General features: G+C 43.7%; 1 protein-coding gene across 1 annotated transcript; it reads right to left on the bottom strand.

The window, feature by feature from the left end:
• Positions 1 to 2407: 2407 nt before the first annotated feature.
• basp1 (brain abundant, membrane attached signal protein 1) lies at positions 2408 to 25228 on the bottom strand. Its single transcript, XM_067253772.1, has 2 exons — positions 25161 to 25228; positions 2408 to 3284 (listed from the first exon to the last, which is right to left on the bottom strand). Exon 2 carries the CDS (start codon positions 3267 to 3269, stop codon positions 2574 to 2576), a length of 696 nt encoding a protein of 231 aa, XP_067109873.1. The 5' UTR covers positions 3270 to 3284; positions 25161 to 25228; the 3' UTR covers positions 2408 to 2573.
• Between the last annotated feature and the right edge of the window lie 345 nt (positions 25229 to 25573).

Genomic DNA, 25573 nt, shown 5'->3' with positions numbered 1-25573 from the left:
GTTGAATAAAACGCCCCCAAAAAAAACTTTCCCCAGCCAAGGCCCTGTCCCTTTCCCCCGTGTAAATACGACACTTAACCCTTGTGTTATCTTCAGCATTTTCTTTTAACCGTTGGGCTAAAAGAAAATGCTTCACTGTGTTTTTGTATGCGGTAAAGTTGTCGCAATACGACGGTGGGTCACAATGACTGATGGGTCAGAATGACCCGAAGAGAACACAAGGGTTAAGACTCAAGAGTTGCAATGTGCGAAATGTGAGTAAAGTTCAGCCCCATCAAGTTTGGTTTCAGCCCCACGAAGATTTGTGAAAATGTGAGAGAGCATGCAGAACCCGTTTGAGAGGGTCGCATCGACGTAGGAAAAGTTTCCTCAAACTTATTTTTCTGACTACATTAGTGACGGCACAGTTTCTGGGGAAATTGTGGAAGTGTGCTTCGCCCCAGCTGAGGATGTTTACTGAACTACATCGCCTCCAGAACTATTATTTAAGTTTATATAAAATAAAAAAATAATGGAGAAAGACGATAGTTTACTTTTATTTTCTGATAGCAAGCACACTAATAAAAACAGCTAAACCTAATTGTCAACTTGACCTCAAGCGAAAAAGAGTGTAATAAATAGACCTGCCAGAAGCCTGATGTTTCAATCAATTTCTTACATTTTATTACTGTTGCACCATTTATACAAGTACATATAATTTGAATGCATCAATTTTCTTTTGTTTTTGTTTTGTTTTTTTTCGTTTTGAATGACGGGTGATGTGGAAATAGCGGTAAGACACGGGAATGACATATCAACCGTAACTGGCATATGAATGCAGACTTAAATGAAAAAAATATTTTCCACTTGACCGAAGGACAAGACTACAGGTTCACCCAATCACAGACATGCAATTACTTTGTCAAGAGAGGAAGTAACCAGCCCAGATGACAAACAACATTCCCGCACCGTATCTGCTACATTTCTACAATGTTGGGAGGGAAAAAAACATTGTATGTCAACTGGGGGTAAAAACTAAAAGGTTCCCGATGAACGAAGGGTGGAATAAATTATATACATACAGTATATACCTACATATATGTTACATATATGTAATATATATGAGCGGAAAGGACGAGGAGAAGGCGTGGAGGATGAAAAATGGTGAGATGAGGCTCCCTTCCCATGTGCAAGTTTCAGTAGGACTACAACCCTCTGGTCACCACGGTAACGTGGACCATGGCAGCTTTAGTAGACCGTTGATGCCCCCATGCAGTACCATTAATTTAGCAACCCCCCACTTTCCCTCCCTTCCCCTCCCCCCAGACAACACTATTACTGTTGCAAACTGTCCAGAATCCCTTATTTAGTGGGAATGTATTGCACCTCTGTGCCCTTTGTGCTATAGACCAAGATCCATTGAGCCACACTGATTAAAAACACAATAGATATGTCTCGCTAAATTGAAATCAGATACTGTCAGATGGGTGAGGAAGATGGACAGACCATTCTGCCGTGAGAGCGGAACAGAGAATTTCTCAAATGTTTTATGAAGTCAGCATGCTTCTGACAAAGTTCTGGAATCGGAATGTCAAGAGAACCTTTTACCAAACTTTACGGATTTTCTAGGGAGTTTCACCGTTACGATCATCTCCTGTCCATCTGAGGTAGAAAATCTAGGAGGTTCATGTGCCTACGAATGTATCAAGAACTATGATAGCTCTGCCCTTCTACAGGAAACTCTCAGAATGTCTGAAGATTCAAAAAACATCTCAGAACAGCAGTTCCTCTGAACTCCGACGGCCGGAAAAAAGAGGATGAACCAGGAGGGGGGAGGAGCGGGAGGAGGGGGGAGTAACAGAGCAAGCACTTTCACCTTGAACAACCCAAGTATACAAAAATAAGCAGCAAACTATGGAGGGTAAAAACACAACTAACTTCCACCGAGAAACAAAAAAAACATGGTGCCCGGCCAAATCAAGAACACGGCACTCTGGAGAGCAGGTGTTGGAATGAAGGGGAAGGGAGAAGCTGAAAATCGGACAGACAGACTTTTACGTCCTTGTATGTCCAGCTGGTAAAGAGATTCTACCCCCCTTTCATTTTTGTATTTTTTTTTACCCCAGTTTCATTTTTCAGACATCCGTAGCACAGATCACCCAGGGAAATGTAACGGTGTTTGGCCCCAGAGTCGTAGAGACAGAGGGCTGCCTGTGGGTGAGATGGAGTCAGGCTGAATCCCATAAATGCGTGAGGGATGATGGATGTGGGATGTGGGATGGGGGGGGGGGGGGGGGTATGGTTGACACAGACTTGTATCAAAGTTCAAATACTACAGCAGAAAAAAATAGAATAACTGTAACAATAATAACAGTAATAATATAATCATCTCTCAGCAGCAACGGAATCCTTCTCAATGTTGTTGTCGCAATCCATCTCTAAAACATATCACCACGATCATCATCATTACAATTATTATCATTATCTTAATATGGGTGGGCTATTTCATTTCAAATTTGTTATCTCTTTTTACTTTATTGTTGTTGTTGTTAGGTACATTATTATTATTTTTGAATCATAAAAGAAGCTGTCCATTAATCTTGAACTGCTACGGTTTGATCCTTGCTTGGAACTGGAGCCTCTGTGGCATTTGCTTCCTTGACTGGTGCGGCTGGCTCTGCGGCTGGTGTTGAACTAGGGGCTGGGGCCTCCTTCACTGGGGCAGCAGCGGCCTCCTTGGCTGGGACGGGGGCTGCCTCTGTTGGCTTGGGCTCGGGGGAGGCTGCGGCTGGGGCCGCCTCGGTTTTGGCTGCTGGAGCCACGGGGGCCTCAGTCTTTTTGGCGTCGGCCTCGCCTTTGCTCTCAGCCTGGGCCGCGGGTGGAGCGGGCGCCTGGGCCTTCACCTCTGGTTCTTTAGCAGCGGGAGCGGGGGCAGCCTCTTTAGCGGGGGCCGGGGCGGCTGGTTTCTCCTCGGCCTTCGGCTCGGCGGTCTTGGGCGCCTCCGCTTTGGCCTCGGCGTTGGCCGTGGGCTTCTCCGGTTCCTTGGCGGCGGGGGCGGCGTTCTTGTCCTCCTCCTTGGTCACCGTGGCGTCCGTCGCCGCGGGCGCCTCCTTGGCGGCGGTGTCGTTCGCTACCTCGGCGTTCTCCGTGGCGACAGGAGCTTCGTCCTTGGCGTCTTTGGGGGCTTCACTCTCCTCGGCCGAGGCGCCCTCCGCCTTGGCATCCTTGTCTTTGGCCTTCTCGTCGTTTACATTGTATCCCTTCTTCTTTTTGCTGAGCTTGCCTCCCATTTTAGCCTTTGGCCTCTGAAGGAGAAAACAGATGACAAAGATTTAGTATTCAACGAGGTGCTTTTCGATTTTGTCAAATACGCATCGAGCGGAGCGTCACGTACGGATCCGACTCGATCTAATATCTTTTACTTTTTCAGACCGCGTGCTGCGAACTTATCAGAATCTCCGCTCTCCCCTCGTTAAGTATGCTAAAAGGTCTCGCACTTTCCGGTGCTATTAGCAAATGTGATGCCTGTTCCTGCACAAACACTCTTATCAAATAACCCCTATAAGAAGAATTTTTACGGAGAGCAAAATGATTTCGGCACTCTACTCATGTCTCTTACACACATTACGCACGCAAACAGGAATATCAACTGTGATGGCCGGCCTACCAGTGGTTCTTGTTGTAAAAGATGTCATTTAGTCCAAGATTTACATTTAAGACTGTACGTCTTTTACAAAATACCTGAATGGGTTCTATCGGATTTCAGCTCACAAACTAATATATCTATACTTAAAGGCTACGGTGTATTTCAAGGCAATTCTTATTATTGGTTCAACGGCTATGAGAACTTACGACGCGTTACGTCATGCTCGTGACATTGTTGGAAGGGCGTTAGAAAAGAAGTGCAGGCAGACAGATCTACCACGTTGTGATTAAGACTCAGCGATGGGGAGTCATAGCGGCTGAACTGGCCTGGAGGACACGCACCTGTGGACTCCTGGCACACACCGTCAGTTGTGACTCGATTGAACCTGAATACACGGATCTGGCCATCTGTCACCTCGTTCTGGGGTGTATGTTTCAGTACCTACTAGGAGACGGCTTTTCAAGAGTCGATGTTTGAGCTCAAATAATCTAATGTGTGGTAGGTTTTTTATGATGGAGATTTTTTCCAAAATGTACAAAAATGTATGTGTTGGTTAAGAGGACATACATTTTCATTTAGTTGCAAAACACGGAATAAACGGTTCAGTGTCAACTGCAAAGACACTTTTGTTGCCAAAATATTCCTCCGTCACGCAAGTTTCCCTCACCCCTGCGTGATTCGCCACAACCGCCGTTCCTATCACGGCTTAATACGGGCGACAATAGCGACTCTTTTCTACGCTGCGCCCTTTCACTTGCAGCCGGAATGACCACAATGTCCCACAATCATCCCAGAGCACAATGAGACCTGTTCACAAACACAGCCTCTCTCCCTCTGCTGTGGGCATGTGGTTTAGTGTTTGCAAGGCTGGAACAGAAACAAGCAGGACCTACAGGAAGTGCATCAGCGCAGACACAATAGACTCCTGTTAACCTTCGGGCAGTGTACCACACACGCAAAACAGGGGAGATCGGACTGCGGACTGGTGGTCACTCGCTGGTACTGTACGTCACTTTACATTTGCGACGGTAATGAAATGATGTGTAGTAACTGTGAAGCATAGCTGTGCATGGTTGGCGCTGTGGTCGGCTGCTATTACATATGGAAGCTATGGCATGTCACATGATCTCCACCCGGAAGTCATTTTCAACCCGGAAGTGCACATTTACATTTACATTTTAGTCATTTAGCAGACGCTCTTATCCAGAGCGACTTACAGTAAGTACAGGGACATTCCCCCAAGGCAAGTGGGGTGAAGTGCCTTGCCCAAGGACACAACGTCAGTTGGCATGACCGGGAATCGAACTGGCAACCTTCGGATTACTAGTCCGATTCCCTAACTGCTCAGCCACCTGACTCCCCACACTTCTGTCATTTTCAGCCAAAAGCAGCTGCAGTGTGTCCCACACATTCATGGGAGGGTCTTAGAGCACTGTGGTAGAGCATTTGACAGCAGGTTCACAGGTTCAAATCCCTCCATTTTATAACCCTTTGGATAAAAACCTCTGATAAATTAAGTTATTATATATTATTTGTTATTTTTCTGTCCATCATACTTATTGACCGCTGGACATTCGGTTTTGTATGCTTCCGTTCACCTGTCCCTCAAATAATGAATGATCCAGAATACTTTTCAGGACTGACTAACTATTCATATTCATACATCCACATACACACACGCACGCACACGCACACACACACACAGAGAGACACACAAGGAGCAAGGGTGAAACCAAGGCTTCGAAGTGCTCAAGTTTTCCAGTTGGGGCCAATGAGTGGTTCACCCACGGATCACAAGGGCTTGAGTGCATAGCACACGGACTGGATATCTCTTAAAAACGGTCGCCAAGGTGACGGGGTCAACTAAAACATTCCAATTAATGTCATCCTCAATTGACTCAACTAAAAGACCCAGGCGGAGAAAGTGTGGTGATTTGAAGAGTGGAGAGCACAACCTTTTGATAGTTCTGACAGCACAAATTAGCTGAGATGGGGGTCGAATGACTCCATAACTTTATTACTGCCATATGTGTTGTGTCAGCGAGTTTGGTCCAAAATCGACTTCAAACCGTTTCTGTGTTTTAAAAACAGGGTTATTCTTCACACTGTCGAGGTGTCACCTGGTTGTGACTGACGTTTACTGGAGAAAAAAATATATACATTTAGTTAAAATCACAGAACCCAGCCCCAGTGCCAACCACTATTCCACATTGACTAGCCCCAGACCCCCCTGGCCTCCAGTCCTCACCCCAGACCCCCTGGCCTCCAGCCCTCACCCCAGACCCCCTGGCCTCCAGCCCTCACCCCAGACCCCCTGGCCTCCAGCCCTCACCCCAGACCCCCTGGCCTCCAGCCCTCACCCCAGACCCCCTGGCCTCCAGCCCTCACCCCAGACCCCCTGGCCTCCAGCCCTCACCCCAGACCTCAAGGTCCTCAGCCCTAGCCCCCTGGCCCCCAGCCTTCGCCCCAGGCCCCACCCTACTGGACCAAGGCCCCAGGCCCAACATAACAGCCCAGGATAACTGAGACCCTGGGGCTCCTGCTGTAAGGTCCATCTGTCCAGAACCAGAGAAGAAGAGTTGACACAGAGAGAGGACATGAGAAGAAAGTCCAACGGCCATATAACCACGACATCAAATTAAACGAGAAAAGTGATGTTCAGCTTACAGTATATTGAGGACTGGGAGGTTAATACTGATCTTGTTTTGATAACACGGCATTGCTTTTATAGCGCATCCATAATTTAGAATCCTAACGTTGGTATAACATGAATATGAGGAGAGAGGGAGCCAGAAAGGAAGACTGAGGTAAAATATACCTCAGAGACTCCTAAGTAAGGAAGAACGTAGGCTAGAAACAGAGAAAGATCAAATGATACAGCTGGGACAGGAGGAGGAGGCGGAGAGGAACGAAAGGGGAGTAGACGGAAGGCGGAGAGATTGATGGATGGTAGGAAAGAGATGGGGAGAGAGAAAGAGGGAGTGAGAAATGGAGAGAGAGAGGAAGAGAGGGGGTGGGGGAGTACGAGGGAGTGATAGAGAGAGAGGAAGAGAGGGGGAGTAGGAGGGAGTGATAGAGAGGAAGAGAGAAAAGGAGAGATTAAAAGAGGGAGGGGGAGAGAGGGAGGGAGGGAGACAGAAAAGGAGAGATTAAAAGAGGAAGGGGAGAGAGAGGGAGGGAGACATATAGAAAGGGGGAAAGAGGGAGACAGAGAGACAGAAAGAGAGAGAGGGAGAGAGAGAGGGAGACAGAGACAGATTCCTGAGAAATGTATGAAGGTAGTCATAAGACCAGAGCAAGTGTCCCAGAGGAAATTCAGCTGAGAGTTTATTGTTGACGTGTGATTAAGTTTATTTTGATCAAAAAACGTTTCACATGCGTAGGACTTCTCATAGCTAGATGCTGCTAGATAATCAATTGTACAGTTGCAAACTCAGCTAACTGTGATACAACACCAGCCCAGAGTTGGAGGGGGCGGGGGGGGGGGGGGGGCGGGGGCGGGGGGGGGGGGGGGCAGTCAAGACTCCCGGTAAATGCTGAGCACAGAACCAGAGAAGAACTGCAGGTGATGATTATCTGTGTGTGTGAGAGAGTTTGAGTGTGTGAGTTTGTGTGTGTGTGTGTGTGTGTGTGTCCACCTTTGGGAGAAAGATCATATTATCAAACTGCTTTATGTTTATTAGCTTGAGATAGTTTTACAATACAAAGGACACATAATAATAGAAGGAATGAAATTGAACCCAGTGTAAATCGTAAGCTTTGGGGTAAGCGTGACCAGCACTACAATAGCTGCGCCCATAGGAAAGAGTCCTGACATGGACAATTACCATCAAAGCTATTATCTTCGAACTATCAAATTATGTTATTTACATGATTCACAATCTTGTCACAATAGACCATTAGTGATCTATTATAAATTCCATTACTATTATTAACTATTACTATTATTAACTAGTACTATTAAAAACTATTCCTACAGACTGACTCTGGGATTGGCACCTGAGCACTACACCACAACAGAAAACAATTTATAAATAAGTTCTACTTTCAGGTGAACTCATCACTGTTTTCATACTCAAAATCACGAAAACGTAAACGACCAACTTCATTACGTAAGCGCCCTCCCTCTGCCCCCATCCCTCCTGCTGGGCGCTTTAAGAGCCTGTGTGTCGCTCACTAAATCAGGGGATGTGCACAGAGCCGAATGAAGGCTAGAAAACTGGAGCAGAAAATTTGGCCCAATCACAAAAAACCTTGACACAGGCTCTCAATGGAGGGGTACGGGAGCAAAGGATGCTGGGAAGTCAGAACCGTAGGTGGGCATGACTGGGTTGAGATGCTGGTTTTGTGTTTTAGGTTTTGAGTGATTGAGGGGGATTTTGGCTGTGTTGTTGCTGTCACGTGAGCATATTTTTCTCTCTTTTTAGTGTTTTTTATTGTCATTATGTGTAAGGAGGACATTGCGCTATAAGAATTTCAGGACTAACTTTGTTAAACATGACAATAAATATCTTGAATTTTGAATCTGAATCATAACAAGGTATGGGTTAAAGGGGTTGAGTATAAGCAGAGAAACTGCCCTGAATCTTGAATATTCAGTCATTTTCAACAAAGTTCATAAAAACAGTGTCTGGGCTGTTTAAGGACTAATTGTAGTGATAGATTATATAATAAGATAGCAGAATATACAGTATGTTAGATATTTTTGTAATAATTAGGAACTAGATGTGTTTTTTCTACATGTTGATGTACGGGGGTTCGTTCTATTCAGCTGATGTGGGCGTGGACCTGCTTCAGAAAACGGATCCTCCATTTTGGAGGAATTTGCAATGATTCACTGTTTGTACAGTTGGGTTGGGAAGTCACACATACTGAAAGCAACATCCTCCTCCCACAGACAGTGCCATTTCCACAGTACAAAACGGATTCTCATTGGCAGTCAGTGGGAAGTGCTTCAATTGCAAAAGCATGTGCAAATATCAGCTGTTTAAATGCTGATTCCACTCTAATCCTTTTGTCCAATGAAATGAGGCCATTTGAATTCGAGTGTACTTGGAACCCAACTCATTAGTTCTGTTGCTGCAACCTTAGAAAACAGAGTAATTAGCTTGTGTGCTTTTAGACCATTGCAAACTTGTTTAGCCTAAAGGCTGGATTGAGACACACAGGCGCAGAAAACACACACACCGCCACACATTTCATTGCTGTTTAGTGGATCAATTGACAAATTGACAGAGCTGGGTTAAACTCCTTAGCTGGAAATGGCAGTTGATCAAAATGGCAGTTGAGAAAGAATTGCCAGAGTGTAGGAGGCAAAGGACACACTCAGCAAAGGCAGGAGTGATGAAGCACAATTTGAATATTACCTCAAAGCTCATGGAGCTTGTAGAATGCATAATCACCCTAAATCCTGTGTCGATTTAAGGAAATGAGGGGAAAACAGTTCTAACACTGAGGGGAAGTGACAAGGGGAAAAATTATTCATTTAAATCAGACAAGACTATCCTCAAGAAGCAATGCCCAAACAAGACAGGCATTCGGTCACAGGTCATCTACTGTGGGCTAGTTCTGAATGTCTGATAGTTGTGAATCTGTTTCCTGGTTTACTTCAGTAATTTTGCCACATTCATGAAAGAAAAATTACATTTTGTTATCAAGATCCTATCTAGCAGTAGTGAGTTTCCTAATAAAGCATTGCTTAAGTTCTCCACACAAGAATAATTTCAACCCCACACATCACTTAGACTTTACACAGACTTTTTGCTTTGGAGAAACTTCTTTGACGTTCAGTCTTGGGTAATTGTGAATCTGAGCGAGGAAACTTGGCCTTGTTTTCCTCTTTGTGTTGAGGAAAAGATTTGGGTGCTGAGCGACATTTCCTGACACAACCAGGTCAGGGCATTCAGGCCACATTAACTAATGAACAGGTGTAATCAAAGCCCAGTAGCAAAATGTCAGCAATACAAAAACAGTCAACCACAGTTAAATTCACTAGTGTATGTGTTAGCTTTGTACTTACATAAAATGTAGGTAATATGAATTTTCCAGTCTTCCATTAGTCAAACGGGTAAGAAAAGGAAAACTACAGTAGATCTAGATATACGAGTGGATTTAGGCCGTAGGTGAGATTAACCACTGATAAAAATGGTGTTATCAGCCATTCACTACCAACAACCAAACACAGAAAGCTTCCACAGGCTTCTAAAAGAGTCATAAACTTGTTGTGTTCAGTATCACAACTCCTCCTGACTTCATCCTTGGATTGATCCCTCCCAAGCAGCACCTGCTCTGTCCCCCAGTCCGGTGACAGATAGAGGACCGTGAAGGCAGAGAACATCTCCAGTATACGTGTTAACAATGTCCCCGTGACACACTGCTATACCTCTATCCTTGGATCTGGCATCTGGGCTGAGCTCTGAGCTTCTGGGACGATTTACACTCTGCCTTTTCGTTTTTCATAATTCTTTCAGTATTTTTTCATCGTGTGTTTGTTGCCTCGACGGTTAGACTGTGCTGGGAGAGAAGGGATGCTGCTGTATGCTGCCTCCAGCTCCGATAACTCAATAAAGGTGTTTTGTAGCAGTGTTTTGTAGCAGTGTTTTGTTTTAGAGACAGGAGCACCGAGACTATATTCTCATAAACGCATAACAAACCATTTACGTAAATGAGGTTTTAAATTAATGGGAAACGCATGCACTCAACAACACTCAATGCTCTGGATAAAAGCGTCTGCTAAATGACTAAATGTAACAACACTGGTAGCGTTGAGTTCATGATTCACAGGATGGCTACATTGACTAACTGACAAAAAGCACAGCTCGGGAACTTGTTAGCCTGAACAGATTCTCAGTGAAAGTCTCTCTTGAATATAAAATGCCAAATATGAATGCCAAGAGCGTAATTTTGTCTGCGGTGGACTTGTTATTGCTCAGTGCTGCAGGGCCATTTGGGTCTGTTGCCAACACCTTGTAACAACGGCAGCAAGTGTAGCTGCACTAACAAGACAAAATGTCCGCCTCCTGAGACTCATCACCTGTTTAAACGGAGGCCTTTAGATGGCACATCATCTATGCGATGGTAATCTTCCAAGTTCCATGAGACATCAAGATGCATCGCCCGACTGCATCCACGATAAGGGCTTGGTGCTGGGGCATGATCGGACTTGCCTGTTTGGTCTCCAAGGTCTATATGGAGTCAATTAGCTGTACGTCACTGTTAGCCTGGTTCTCAATGTTGTGCTTTCCTGTCTGTCCCTGTTTGTCATTCTCTACACTACGTGACTCTACATGTCTTTGGCTTTTGGTGCAGTTAAATGGAAAGGTCTGTTTACATTCATCACATCAGTTCACTCAACGTTAAAGCACTCTTATGCCGGGGTAAAAAAAGTACCGGTTTGACAAATTACGGTACTTTCAGTATGACAGAACTATAAATTAATAACTATAACTATAATAACTAGATCTGATGTCCATGTCCAGAAGATTCCCTGGACTGCTGACTTGCCCTCTGTGTGTGTTAACTTGATAGGCCGTTTGATCCATCTCGCTGAGTTGGCACTGAGCATAAGTGGGTTGAATGATCCATCCCAAGCTGTCAGCATGGATCAATGAGGCCTCCTCCATCGTGAGAGGGCTGTAAGGGCGGCCGCTGAGACCTACCGGTTCTGCGGTTCAGACGATGTTTACTTCTCTTCCAGACGCGTACCTCACGCTGGGAGCAGACCATGCTGTATCGACGTGTTTGGAAATGTCACATACTGCAAGGGGGCGGTCTTGTGTTCCGCGTGAATGTCTCACTCGGAGGGAATCGTTGTGTTTGTCAAGTGTGAAAACTGCCCAGAGCATGGTGGATTAAAACCAATCTGGTCAATAGGATGGTCATAATATGTTTGGTTTGATTGGATGTTTTATTGGATTTGGCTGAATGTTTGTTTTATGGATTCTTCTGTTTTTGAACTGGACAGTCAAACTGGGATGCTACGGGGGAGGGGGAAGTGACACCGCTCTCTCTCACTCTCTCCAAACCTTCAGGGTGAGAGAACCTACACCAGAGAGGCCAGTCATTGTAGTCCTTGAATGTATCAATGGATGAGTAAATGATTGACCATTGTAGAGATCTGATGGAACTAAAAGGTATTTCACGTCCCCAATTTCACAATACATCTACAAATTCCTTCCCCCCAGATCACACATTGAGCAATGGACCTCAAGTTAACCTTTGGGAAAATATAAAATTGACATGTATTTGAACTTTACACAGTTGATTATCTGTGTGTGAAGTCGGACATGTCAGACATTCACAAAGACCTGGCTACTGGTTAACGAATAGATCTACAGACAAACAGCATTGTGTGCGAGGTACCACCATGGCAACAGCACTGACCAACTGTCAAGAGATCACGCGTGTACACAAAAAAGAGCCTACATGGTCTTTAAGGGGCCAATATATAACATGACAATAATATGGAGCGGAAGTCCCATCCATGTGAGTCAACATAGTCTGTATGTCAAGAGTTAAGTTAGGGTTTGAGATCAGGGCGGATAAGCAAACATTATAAATTAAGTGGATAAGAGCTAGGAATGGTATTGATTCAGTGAAGTGCTGAAACTCATTTCAAAGCGCAGTGTTTGAAAGTTGAAATTCAGGCCAGGTTTTTTTTTTTTTATTGATGCTGTGCAGCTGAACTGGGCAAATATTAAATGGATTATTTTTATTGTTACGCAAACGCATCAACGGAGCTTGCTTTTGAATTCGCTGAAAATATAGAAGATGATGGATGTTTAATGTTGATACTGTAGCCTTTCATGAATTCAAAATGCTTTGAAAATGCCCGGTCATCAGCTTTCATTAATCGTCAGATGATAAATATGACATTTAATAAATCATGTGTAATACACCAACTACATAGGGAGCACACTGATACTCTGGGTATGTGTGTCTGTGTATGTATGTGTGTGTGTGTGTGTGTGAGTGTGTGTGTGTGTGTGTGTGTCTGTGTGTGAGTGTGTGTGTGTGAGTATGTCTAATCACACAGTGATGTCTAATCGTACAGTGTATGGAGTGTGTTATAAAGAGGGTTGCAGCACACCAAGAATGAGCTCAACCCAACAACTGTTTAGTGGCAGCAAATCAAAACCCTCCATATTCTCATTACAACTTCCCAGTGTGTGATATCCCTACAGCTTTCACTGAGATCACTATAGAATCATAGTTGTCTTGTGAGAGGGTTAGCAATGGCAACAATAATTTTGGACATCTCTCCGTCTTTCAGTGCAAACTAATGTCTAGTTTGGACTTCCATATTGTTATCGACCTCTAATTCCTATAACAATGATTTTACTGTCATTGCAATTTTATGTTTGACACTTTTTCAACAACAAAAAACGATAACCGTATCTTGCCAATATCTCACCAATCTATAAATGTCTCACATCGTCTGCAACAGGAAAAGGTCACTTTGCAAAGTCCTTTCTTGTCAAAAGTTGACTTTCGTCCAACAGTGTCAACCAGACGGTGACAGCACGGTCGTGACTGGGTGCCGTGGTGGCCCTGAGTGAGGGGAACAGGGTGCCAATGCTCTGACAGGAAAAACAGGGAACCTTCCAGAACGTCAACAAGACGTGTCCCTCCCAATGTCAAGAGACCATCGAAACGTCCTCATAGATAATCAGTGCCAGAGCAGGGTAGTGCTTGTCAGCCTGGTCTTAGTCTGAAAGCGTCACGTATTGCTGCTTGTGAAGAACTCTTGGTGTCACTGTTGGACACAGAAGGTGGCCCGTGGCGTCAGTACTAGCCCTAACCCTTACCCTGACCCTTGACCTAAACCCTAACCCTATAAAACCGGACCCTAACCTTGTACCTAATCATAAATAGGTATGGGATTCTACCTATCATAATCCTAATCATAAACCTAAACTTCCACATCAATGTAGTACACAAACATATGAGTATGGACAAGTGCGTGTTGTGTCACAGCTACCAGACAAGGGAGGCTGATATTGGAACAGCAGAATGTCAGTTTGCTTCCTGGTGCCCTAGCTTCACTCTGGATGAGTTGCCTTTAACAAAACACAGTCTGTAGAGTTGATTACACCAGAAAATAGATCAAGTCGTGATCACAGACTTAAAGGAGGTTACATAATTTGTTGTCCGGGCAACACATTTTCAGCCCTCATGATAACTCTCTACTCCCTCTTTTACAGAGATTAACACAGTAGCAAATCACTCAAACGCTCACACCCAGACACACTGACAAACTCACACACACACTTACACACTGACAAACTCACACACACACACCGACAAACAAACACACACACACACACCCACACACTGACAAACACACACCCACACACACTGACAAACACACTCACACTGACAAACACACACCCACACTCGTATGCACGATATTAAGGGGTGATTTGGACAGTCTGTCTGAGAAATGTGTGACCTTTGACACTGAGTCGGGCTTTCTGCTAACATATACAGCAATCACTCAGCTTCAAGGTTGCCTTAAAGAACACAAGAAGGGGGCCCTGGTAAGCAAAGTGTAAACACAGCCAAACATTCACATTTAAAGAGATAGGGCCGCTGCAAAGGCTGTTCTCATCTGAGTGGACAGAGGGTGAGAGAGTTTATGCCATACTAGTGCTAGCTCGAGTGAAAAGGAAAAAGTTCAAACGAACATAAAACTGCAGTAAAAGGTGTTGTGAGTAGCACAGCATTCACGGTCACAGACAGTCAGAAACAACATATCCTCAAAGCATTAAAGGGCTGAACCGGTCACTCGTGAAGATGGTCTAAATTAAAACGAGAACTTGTGATCAAACAGCTATTTTTTTACGGTCTGTTCTAGAGGTTTCAGTCAGCACTTTCTTGCAACGCTGGGTCAGTTTGCCAGTGGCTGGAAAGTTCTGCATCTTACCACAGCAGAAGACTAAATACTTCGATGTGCTGTGAGGACTGTGAGTTTGGTCGTTTTACACTTGAGACAAGCATCTTTACAAAGAGGCCACTAGCTAAGATAATGATGTAACTAATCAGCATGGATCACTCTAACGAAAATACTTCTTGCGAAAAGCATCAAAAAGTTGTAGGAATTGCACAATGGTCACATTTGCAGTGATGTAGTGCAGGGTGTCAAATGATATGGTGCCTCAGGTCTAGCGACGAAAAGCTCAGCAATAAACATGGGTGAGGCTGTCCTTGAAGGCCTCATCAATCCTCAGTAGAGTCTAGCTAGACCGAAGTAGAGGTAACCATCACATGAAATACACCAGTAGGCCTACCGAACATGATGCATGTCACCACGGGGGAGCCATGAGAATCCCTCAGAAGCATCCATACCCACAAGGCACCATGTGTATTCTGGGTATAAGCGGTTATATTTCTATTACAGTAAGTAGGTTCGTTCTTGAGGCAGGTTCATTTGTATGAGGGGGGGAAGCGTGACCCCCTTCAAACAGGCCGCTCCCAAGAGTAGCTGGGAGGCTAATATCAGACATCCCCCCCAATAAACCACAAAGAATTACACAGATCCCAGGGTAGAAGCCAGGAGCCTCTCGCTTCCGTCTTGTGTGAGATACCGCTCATCCGCTCATCATCAAGATCTCGCTACGCAGGCAAACTCAGAAAAAGTGGGGTGAATTATTGATAGTGCGCTACTACGCACATGTCACTCAATCCTTTCTCCCACCGATTAGACTGCAGCTATTATTATTTGTTGGTGGGTTTGTCAGCAGAAGTCTGCTGGCAGCTTTGGGAACGGCTGATAGATTTAAGGTACCTTTCCTGGGAACCCCGAGCAAACGGAAGCTAGTTGTGGAACGCGCCTGATGTTGGGATAGCATTTCAGAGACATGAGTCGTAGAGGGAAAGATACAGGTCAGTGCACCTGAACCATGTTCAACAGAAGCAATCGTTTTAAAAGGTAACCGACTGAGTCATTAACAAGACTCATTGTTGTATTCCATCGTAGGATATCAGATCCCACAGGGCCCTTAAAGGAGCCTTACTATTTGTTTTACAGCACCAACGCCCTGTCCTATAGATATCCAATAGATGTATTTCACCTAAATGACTATAGATTGTTGTGTTGTTAACGACAGCCACCCTATAGGAGCATTGACTCTGTTTTTGTTATCAGCATCACACACACACACTACCACACACACACACACACACGTCTGTGTGGTTCTCAATGGCATCTTTAACACGTCTCTTCAGTTAGAATCCAAGATAAGGACGTACACAGGCTCAGTGCAGTAAATCAACAGGGCAAGTATTCTTTTTGACAGTGTTTCAGCACTACCAGTAACATGCTAACAGTGGTTAAACCAACAGGCCCAAGACATTGATGAACCATGGGTGTGTCTCTGAAAGTGCCTGATGGCAAATACTTAAAAGAGCATCTGTCTTGGCACAGATGGGATCCTAAAGAACAACCCAACCTTTAGTCAAATTACGCTGGCTTATCATCTCGTAAATGTGTCGAGTTGTTGAGAATCTACACAAACTAACTGTAACTTAATACTGCATGTTTGTGTAGTTGGTTGTGTGGTGGAAGTGACTTGGCTGGCTGGTGAACTTTGTGGCAAGGATGCTACTTTATGTAAAACGTCGTCTATAAAATATGTCTATATTTATGGCTATATATTGGCTTTTATGATGAAGTTGATGGGCACAACTTCCTTTAGGAAGTTAGACAACTGTTCTTATCAGGCAATGTTATTACGTTAATCAATTCTATTATAGATTGGTTTGGTTTCCAGCCCCCCTTGGCATGCGCTCAACTATTCTGCGGACCGAACAGCATCCGACAAAAACGCACAGCCAAAAGATTTCAGATGGCTTATTTGCATTATTGCTGGGGCCGCTTTTTGTTATTTCCATACTTTATCTAGGGTCTAAGCCAACATATATTTTCATAACTTGGGATATCTTTTCTGTTCAGGGTTTTTTGTGTGTGTGTGTACTCAATGAACTGGATACATATCAGCAATCCAGTTTTTATCAATGTTGGTTTACAGTGAGAGGGAGTATCTGTGGAGGAGACATTTATCAATGTGTCCTTCCCAAATGAATTTGTTTTCAGTTGTTCGACAACATACCACACTCGAGACAGTTTATGCCTTACTTTACAAAGGCGGAATGGAAGAAACCAGGGAGATTGAGAGTCTCGTGGGGGTTGGGACAAACAAAGCAGAAAAACATCAGAGGGAAACACAGTCTGGTTCTGGAAAATGAAGCAGAAGTAAGTGACTCCGTTTCCTCAGTGTTCTGTTTCAGTCACTTTATCTACATGAATTCCATGCTGCATTACAAAAATGTGTTTTGTGGTAGATACGATTTGCAAATGTACATATTTGCGAATGCACTCCAAAAATAGGGCACTGTCCGCTTTGCATTACTTTGCTTTGGCAGATAGACATAGGTAGATAGGTAGGTCAGCTCACAGACAGACAGATAGATGGATCGATAAAAAGGACAGGGAAAACACACGCAAAACTTAACTTCACTAACAAACAATCAGAATGAAGTCACTTTTATTGCACAACTTCCTCTGGGACAGCCTCGCATATACAGAACCTCAAGTCTCCACCAATCGAACGAAAGCACATTCTGCTCAGCTGTGTAGACCACCTGACCTAGCTTTACAGACTGCTGAACACTTATGGAGACTGATCATGGGCACTTGGCTTATGATTAGAGACCTGTCCATGCACAACCTAATACCTCATTCTTTTTTTGTTTTTATAGAGAACTATGCTTTGGAGAAAAATATTAATCTAGAGTAAACGTGCTCGACAGGCTGCAAGGTGTTGGTGCCGTATTTATAGTGCAGGTTGCCATCCATCCTGGCAACCCTCTGAATGTGATCAGTCCAGCACTGCCTTCCAGTCTGCACTAAATCATGCAATGCACTACAGTCTATTCAATCTACTCAACAGGCCTCCAAGTGCTCTCAATAAGACAAGCTGCAGAACCAAGTCGCAATCTACCAGAGTGTCTGAGAACTGTTGATGTCGTTGGCTTCGCATTTCGTTTTTTTTTTTTATACATTCTTTCTTTCAGGACCTCTAAATCAGGTGGTGCCATGCGAGGGTGCATCTCTATTGCGTCAACTGTCATAATTCAAAAATCACATGAACGGTCGTTACAATGTTGGTTGAATGTTATCAACCCTTAACTTTCCTCATAGTAGGCCCAAACTGTTCAGTTAATTTATGATGCTACTATCCTGTACACAAAAAATACATTGCAAGTCATCTTACCGTATTGGTTCAATAACTGGTTTAACTGTAGGCCGCAACATTGAAACGCCGTTTCTTCACATTTCTCATTCATTTTTAACAGAGACTATAAATAACTGATCTGATGCTGGGCGGACAGGTGGGACCAGCGGGACAGCAGCAAGTGTCTCATTGGCCGATTGGATCCATGAACAGCGGAAGTCATGCGGTCTGGCTATCTGATTGGCTGATGCCGGCAGTGTCCACAGCGAGCTGCACGGCTACCACCCCCCGTTCCTACAGGTCGATGGAACGCCAACGGGGAGCGGAGAAATCCCTCGATGACGCACTGGCATCAAAGGAGTCGCGGCGTGAAGGCGGGTTATTTTCAACCTCGGACAGGAAGACGTGAGGCCGCTCAATTAACCGGTAGCTAATTATAGCCACGCGTATAGAATGAAGCCACAACGCCTATCGTGATTGCATGTAGCTTTGGCCCGATATTCTCGCTAACTACACGTTGCATTGTAGGCTACTGCACTCCTGGAGGATCTGCCACTTGAATGGCGCACAAGCTGGCGTCCATTTTATTCTGAAGCACACCTTTGCAGAACGTAGGCCTACACATAAGATAAGATGTAGGTAGGTACTAAACCCCACATAAACAAAGACTTAAGATGGATGCCATCCGATATTCGCGTATGTGGGACGGATTGCCCCTCTCCCGTTTCAAAGAGTGCTTCGCAAACGATTGTGACAGACAGTCTCATTCTCCCCTCCATCACACTCTTCTGTCAATAATCTTGCAATAATGCACGCACTCCAAGCCTATCCCTCGATGTATCCTGTATGTTCAGGCGGTGGACTTTACCCAGAGACCCTGTCAAATCCCCTGCCGGTATAATTTTTACGAGCCCCCAGTCACATAATTATCATCTTGCTTTTATGCTTCGTTATAGCCCTGCTGATTTCTAATGAGTGGCCTCTGGCTGGTTTCTCCCACACATCTCACTACACGAAAGCTGGAAAAGACAACCCGCCATTTGCATCCATTGCTAGGCAACAGCTAACCTGTGTGACCTTAACAACCCGTTTGGAATTGAATTGACAGGCATTATGTAAATGTGTCATCCGCCTCTGAAGATCCCTTCGACGATATACTCACCAATGGAGACGCTAGTGTCTTCTTTTCGATTTGTCGATTATGTTTTTACAACGTTTTCATAACACTTTTTGGCACCACAGCGAGAATAATGTTTTTGTAGGCATTACGGTGTACACTGTACAGTAACCCAGTGGAAATCAGAGAAGGCTGGATGTTCTTTTTTGGGCTACTTCCACTTTCCACTGATGCAGCCATTGTTCTTGGCTTTAAATGACTACTCGTATTGTGCTCTCACATCCTGTTGTACATGACAGTAATCACAGGTATCGATGTGAGCTGACTGCAGGCCACAAGTTACTGCATGCAGTTTGGGGAGATGTAGCAGTGTATATTTACATTTGATTGTTTACATTTACATTTATTCATTTAGCAGACGCTTTTATCCAAAGCTAGTTTGGTTTAGAAGACACTTTTTCCAAAGCAACATTGATATAGTGCGTATAGTAAGAGCGAAGAATGCAGATAATAAATAAGTGCACTGGACTGTGTTTTGTATGTAGATATTCGGTTGTTAAAAAGTCACATAATCCAAACACAAGTGAACATGATGTAATAGGAGACATAATAATGCTGCCATTTTGTACTTTGGTGGTGTTCCAGTATCTAATATTTCTCCTTGAACTCATTTCTGAATACCTCAACAATATCACACGGATCCACAACAGTAGGCCAGAAGATTAAGTAGGCTTTTACATGAATTAGTTTAATGTTTTTTTTAGAAACCTCAGAATACTACAGTGAACAGAGTGCCCTTCTTCCTCGACAGGAGACATTAACATAGAAAGATTAAACCCTACATGAACATTCTGACTACCAGATTGGACTTGATAGTGTCAAGATAACATCCCAGAAAATATATTGCTTAAAAACCAACCCCACCACCCCCCTTAAAATCATTATTTTTATCGTTGACTTGTAGTATCTTCTCTGACAATCAATACTGATGCAGATAAACCCCCCTACCGTCCTGTGGCACTCTCTGGCATCTCTGCATCCTGTACCCCCCTCCTGTGTCCCCCTGCAGGGCCTAAAGAACCACTGTTTTTACCAGGCTGCAGACAAGGCCAAACTACAATCAATATCTCTGCAGGCTTACCTAGCAAGCACAGATGGGTCCTGAGAATGCCCGGAACACTGGCAAACTACGATTCACAGAATGTTCCCTCGGCATTCTAAGAATGACAAAGGAATTGTTAACATTCGAGTGTGTGGTTCAGGTCATTTAGACATGTAAAAAGACTGAGGTCAAGACAACATACAATATAGCTACCAAACAAACAAAGCTGTTGTTAAATGTTGTGTAACTTCAACATGCTATGTTGAAGAATAGAATAGAACATTCTATGTTGTTTTGCTTGAAGCACTCATACAAAAATGTCACAAGGAAGAAAGCCTGACATTCCATGAACGATTAATCTTAAACGAGTATTTTCACCAGGCAGAAAATCTAATTTGTAGGTTGTTCATTGACGGCCATCGTTGCTACCCGGACTCACCCCCACACAACACGCCCGCTCATCCCTCAGTTTGAATGTCAGTTCCCCAGGCATGCAGCCTTTCTACCCAGACATAGCCAGTGTCTCTCCTCCCCCCCCCCCTCCCCTCCCCGCCCCCCCTCCCCACTCCCGTTCCTTTACCCCTCGGTGTGTCTGACTCGGCTGGCTGGCTGGCCAATCCTCTCAGCGCCATATCCCTCTGACCCCTGTCACTGTGGGGTGAGCGAGCGGGCGCTGCCTGGGCAGACGTGGCCGAGGGGAATTGGACGTGGCGGGTATCCACTGGCCCCAGACACAACAGCGAGGAGAGCGGGGGGGGGCAGCGCAGGGTGAGGGGGCGTTGGGTGCAGAGAGGTAAAATGAGGTAACTCAAACTCTACAGTATCCATGTAAAACCTGATATCGCTCAAAACCTTTGTGGAAACGAATTACATCAAACTATTTAAGTAATCTAATCTCTTCAGTGAAAATTGAATCAAAAGATTATATAAATTATTACATACTTGAAGAAATTGCTTAGATGACTTAAATAGTTTGATGTAATCAGTTTCCACAAAAGTATTGATTGGGTTTATCGAGTAGGCCTACTATAGGAAAGTACAGCTCTGGAAAACAATAAAAGACCACTGCATTTTTCTTTCCTTTAAAAAGTTGACAAGGACTCAAAATTGTCCTCAACGTTTTTTTTTATGAATGAAAAAGGTGCAGTGGTCTTTTATTTCTTTCCAGAGCTGTATACAAGAGGCATCCACTGACAGAGATGAATTGATGACACCTTTGGTTCAACAAATGTACGTTTTTTTAATTACAGGAAATACTGCCTGATGCACATACATACAAACCCACTTTCAATATAGACTCAATGACACACACACAAAACCACACAGTGCAACCTTTCAAAGACACACTCATTAGCACAGAAACACAAACACACATTCGACACACATCAAGTATCACTAGCCCCATAAAGACAGAGGAGAAACATATCTTGTACTGATCTTCCCATCGTTTTCCCGTCTCCTCACAGAGAAACACACCGACTACACAGACTCATCAAAACACTCAACAGGGGCACAAGAAACACCCACACCGTGTTACCTCTGCTACGCCACCCGAGTACACATTGTCAGCTTAACGTCTCTCGAGAAGACTAGGTTTAGCTGGTGTTGTGGCGCGTTTGCGGCTCAATCCATTTTCAGGAGTGAATAGGCCTCATAGGCAGAGTTTTAAGCCAGTGTTTGTGTTGTGTTGTTAGAATGGTCCCATTGAGGTTTGATTCTAATTCAATATATTTCACCCCCACACACACACATACCGCAATCTCTCCACCCACTGGAATAGGATCCCAGAGGAATGGATTGTTGTGAGAAAAATGTCTTTTTAACTGGCACTGGCCTGAGTTTGCACAAGTCCAATGTATTTTAAATCAACGAAAGCAAGAGTAAAAATGAGTAGAAGAGTAATATTAGAATTCAATTTGGGACAAGTTTGGAGCTACGCGGAGCGTGCCTCGTTTCGCTGTCGTAGCCTCCAATAGCAACGTCAGCTTCAGTTTGAGTCAATTTCTTGGAAGACGAGAGTCTAATGCGACAGATGGTGCTGAGGGAAAAGAGTGCGAAGGCGAGGAACAGAACATGTTGCATTGCTGTTATGTCGCAAGCATGAGTGTGCTGGCTGAAACAGGAAAAAACCTTATCTCGCTTTTTTTCTTCTTCTTTTCACTGTCATAGGAAGTCACATTTACCATCAATGTAGCTTTAAAAAAAAAAACACTTGTGTTTAAAAAAATAAAAAATAAAAACGTTTTTATCTCCAACAAGACTCTGTTGTAGGAAACTTAGTCCATTTATTTGTACCAAAATAAATCCCATTTAGCAGATTTTACCAAGGTATTTCGAATTTGTGGCTATACAGTTTGTCTCATGACTACATGTAAAAACACATCACACTATCACACCACCAAATATATCAATATATGACTAGGCTATTTATATTTCAACGTGTCAAAGACACAACATATTTAAAATGCAAAAAGGATCTATCAGAGCACTAGTGGATTTGGCACCGTTCCATAAGGAGTGGAAGGGAGAGATTAACCAAGAAGATACTCCAATTATCATCACCCTTTCCTGTTTCAGAATGGCTAACGGCTAACACATTAGATTATATTGAATATTCCCTTTCATTTTTCCTTACATTGATCAAGATATTGAATTAATAACTAGAATAACTTTCCCACAACCAGGGGTTTATCCTTATGATAACACCAATCAATTTCAGCCATAGTTGATCCTGCCCTACTTGTTGGAAGACTTGTGTCCTTGAGCAAGGCACTTCACCCTACTTGCCTCGGGGAGAATGTCCCTGTACTTACTGTAAGTCGCTCTGGATAAGAGCGTCTGATAAATGACTAAATGTTGAACTATGATGGTCCTAGTGACTGCCACAATCTAGATTGAGCAGGCGAGATCAACTGAGCAGTTGATTAGGTGCCACAAGTCCTACTACATGTTAACCACCTTCGCATTCACAGGTCGCATGACTGACATCGTTCGCCTATAGGTCAAGTGTGTGTCTGTGTAATATATATATAAATACATATATTTGATTGTATATACCACACATAACACACACACACACAATTGTTCGCCCATGTGTGAACATGTATATTCTTCCTATCTTTGTGCCGGATAGTAGCCTAAAAGTGTGCATCTTTTTCTGCGATGGGATGTGATTGTGAAACTATAGCATCATGGGTAGAGCTTGATTTAATTAAGACAGAAATGGTATTAGCCTATATGAAAGTGATCCAGATAATCCCATTCATTGGCACTTGAACAAAGGACATTGGTTTTTTTAAATCATTAGACTTCCTCCGCGAAACTTGATCTTCACTGCAGGATCTGCTAAACCCTCCAGCTAACTGTTATCATCATCATCATAGTTGAACGATGGCCTGTTAAATGATTTATGATACTAAGTAACGCGTAGTCTGCAGGTGGGGAAAAACAATGCAAACGCTTAACTATGGCTCTTACATTAGTCCAATTTCAGAACCTCAACGGTGATCCATACCGCAAACCACACTGGATGAGTCACCCATCTAATCATACATTCATAACTTCATCACATCTGAACGCTATTATGGCACAACGATAGATGGTCTACAATGTTTTACAATAGTAGGATGTGCGTATATTTTCCAGACAGCGAGATGCCGCAGCGAATAGCTTGACTTAGCGTGGCAGTATTAGAATGTAATTATTAACCAATCATTCGTCACCATCGCCCTAAAATAAACCAAGCACAATACATATTTTCGACCTCTCGATGTTCCTAAAAGGCTATCCCTCATCATTTTAACATTTATTTCATTGCGCAAAGCGCACAGTCACACCACAGTCACACTACACGGCTCATTTTAGATTACATGTATGATAAACTGGCATACATGTAGTAACAAACGGTAAACTGTAGTCGGTGAACGCAGAATTCCTTTTCCCGCTCTACAGCAAGTAACAGTACAGCCTACGCTCCACAAGCAATTGATAGGCAAGGTGGCATATCGCGCTTCCACACCCTAAATGTACTGCGCATGCGTCCCAAGGAAACAAAGAACCCAGCAATTACAGATCAAGTTCCCTTCAAACCCATGTGTTTTGGTGATTTGAAGTGAACTCTCATCTGTACGAATGAGATTATATCGTCTTTCCCTAATCAGACCTGAATGTTACGATGTGTATAATGAGCGAGCATGGAAAATGTATTTAGATTGAGCAGTCCTCCCCTTGCCAACCCACCCCCCCACCCCCCCCCTCTCTGCCGCCCCCAGACCCATATGTTATAAGAGCATCCTTCTAAGGTGTATTTTCAGAAAATAAATGAATGTTTAAATCAATAATTCACGGTTGCTGTGACATAATTCGGTTGTACTAAAAACCAGTGTTAAGTGTGTGTGTGTTAGTGCATGTGTGTGTGTCACAGAGTGTGTATAGCCCTATAGTGCAGCCAAACGTGTCACACCTCCGCACAGACACAAAGAGGTGGGGCGTAGAATCGTATATTCTGCGATTATGTGACTTCCACTAAGAAAGATGCTACAATATCTCTTATACAATGGTGATTTTCTTGTTTTATTTTGTTGTTGTTGACCAAGTCGTCTGCCTTATTTGGAGTGCCCACTCACATTATATGTTCCCTATTCAAGTGCCTGGAGTACAATCCGACCGATTGCTCGTCTTTATATAGTTAAAGCACTGACAAACATGGAAGCTAATAGCCATTTTTAAATAGGCCTACTTGTTTGGTGAGGGTATATTTTTTCTCCAGACACTGCATGAGAAAGAGACACACCCCTTTATCCTGACAATTTTGTCTTTAGAATTGCATGAGATTAAAAAACTCAAATCAGGTCACTAAATATCTAGGTTTTGTCAACATTATTTTTTTTTTACAATATTGTCATGTCAATCAGTTAGGTGTTCAAATGCGCTCTTTTATCCAGAGCGCGCATCAGCTATCCAAATGGAAAGGTGAAAAACAGAAATGGCCAAGCAGATAATAAAACAGGTTAAAATCGCTTTTTTCACAATAATCTGTGAAAGAAAACTATATTAAATTGCGACGATATCAATGAATCTTACCGTTAGTGGTGAAGTTACAAAGCGCTCCTTGCAGTAAGTGGCTGGTGTGTTTTTTCAAGCGGCTTCGCCTGTGCGCGTGGTGGCTTGTGCCTATTACGGTAGTGCTCTGCTTGGCTCGCTCTGCATTTCCCCGGCGCCGCGCGCACGTACGCACAATACACACACGCGCGCACACACACACACACACACACACACACACACTATTCTCGCTCATAAGGTGGCGGTGCAGCTGGGGCGCTTCTCGAACCCAATAGAATGAGTAGTGCTTATATCTAGCGCTATGAATACCCTTCATTCACTGTGATCTCAGTTAATAGCTACATTAATAGGATACATTGGCTGTCTCGTAATCCAGTAACTCGAAGCGAATTATTAAAATTACTCCATGGTGAACATGTAGGCTAATGTAGGCA

The sequence above is a fragment of the Osmerus mordax genome, chromosome 16, assembly GCF_038355195.1.
Source record: "Osmerus mordax isolate fOsmMor3 chromosome 16, fOsmMor3.pri, whole genome shotgun sequence".
Taxonomy (NCBI): domain Eukaryota; kingdom Metazoa; phylum Chordata; class Actinopteri; order Osmeriformes; family Osmeridae; genus Osmerus; species Osmerus mordax.
The sequence above is the reverse complement of the archived record's forward strand: the minus strand, read 5'-3'. Positions and strand labels throughout refer to the sequence as shown.

Bases quoted from the DNA above. Each gene is read 5' to 3' on its own strand.
- basp1 (XM_067253772.1), bottom strand. From the start codon at position 3,269: ATGGGAGGCAAGCTCAGCAAAAAGAAGAAGGGATACAATGTAAACGAC.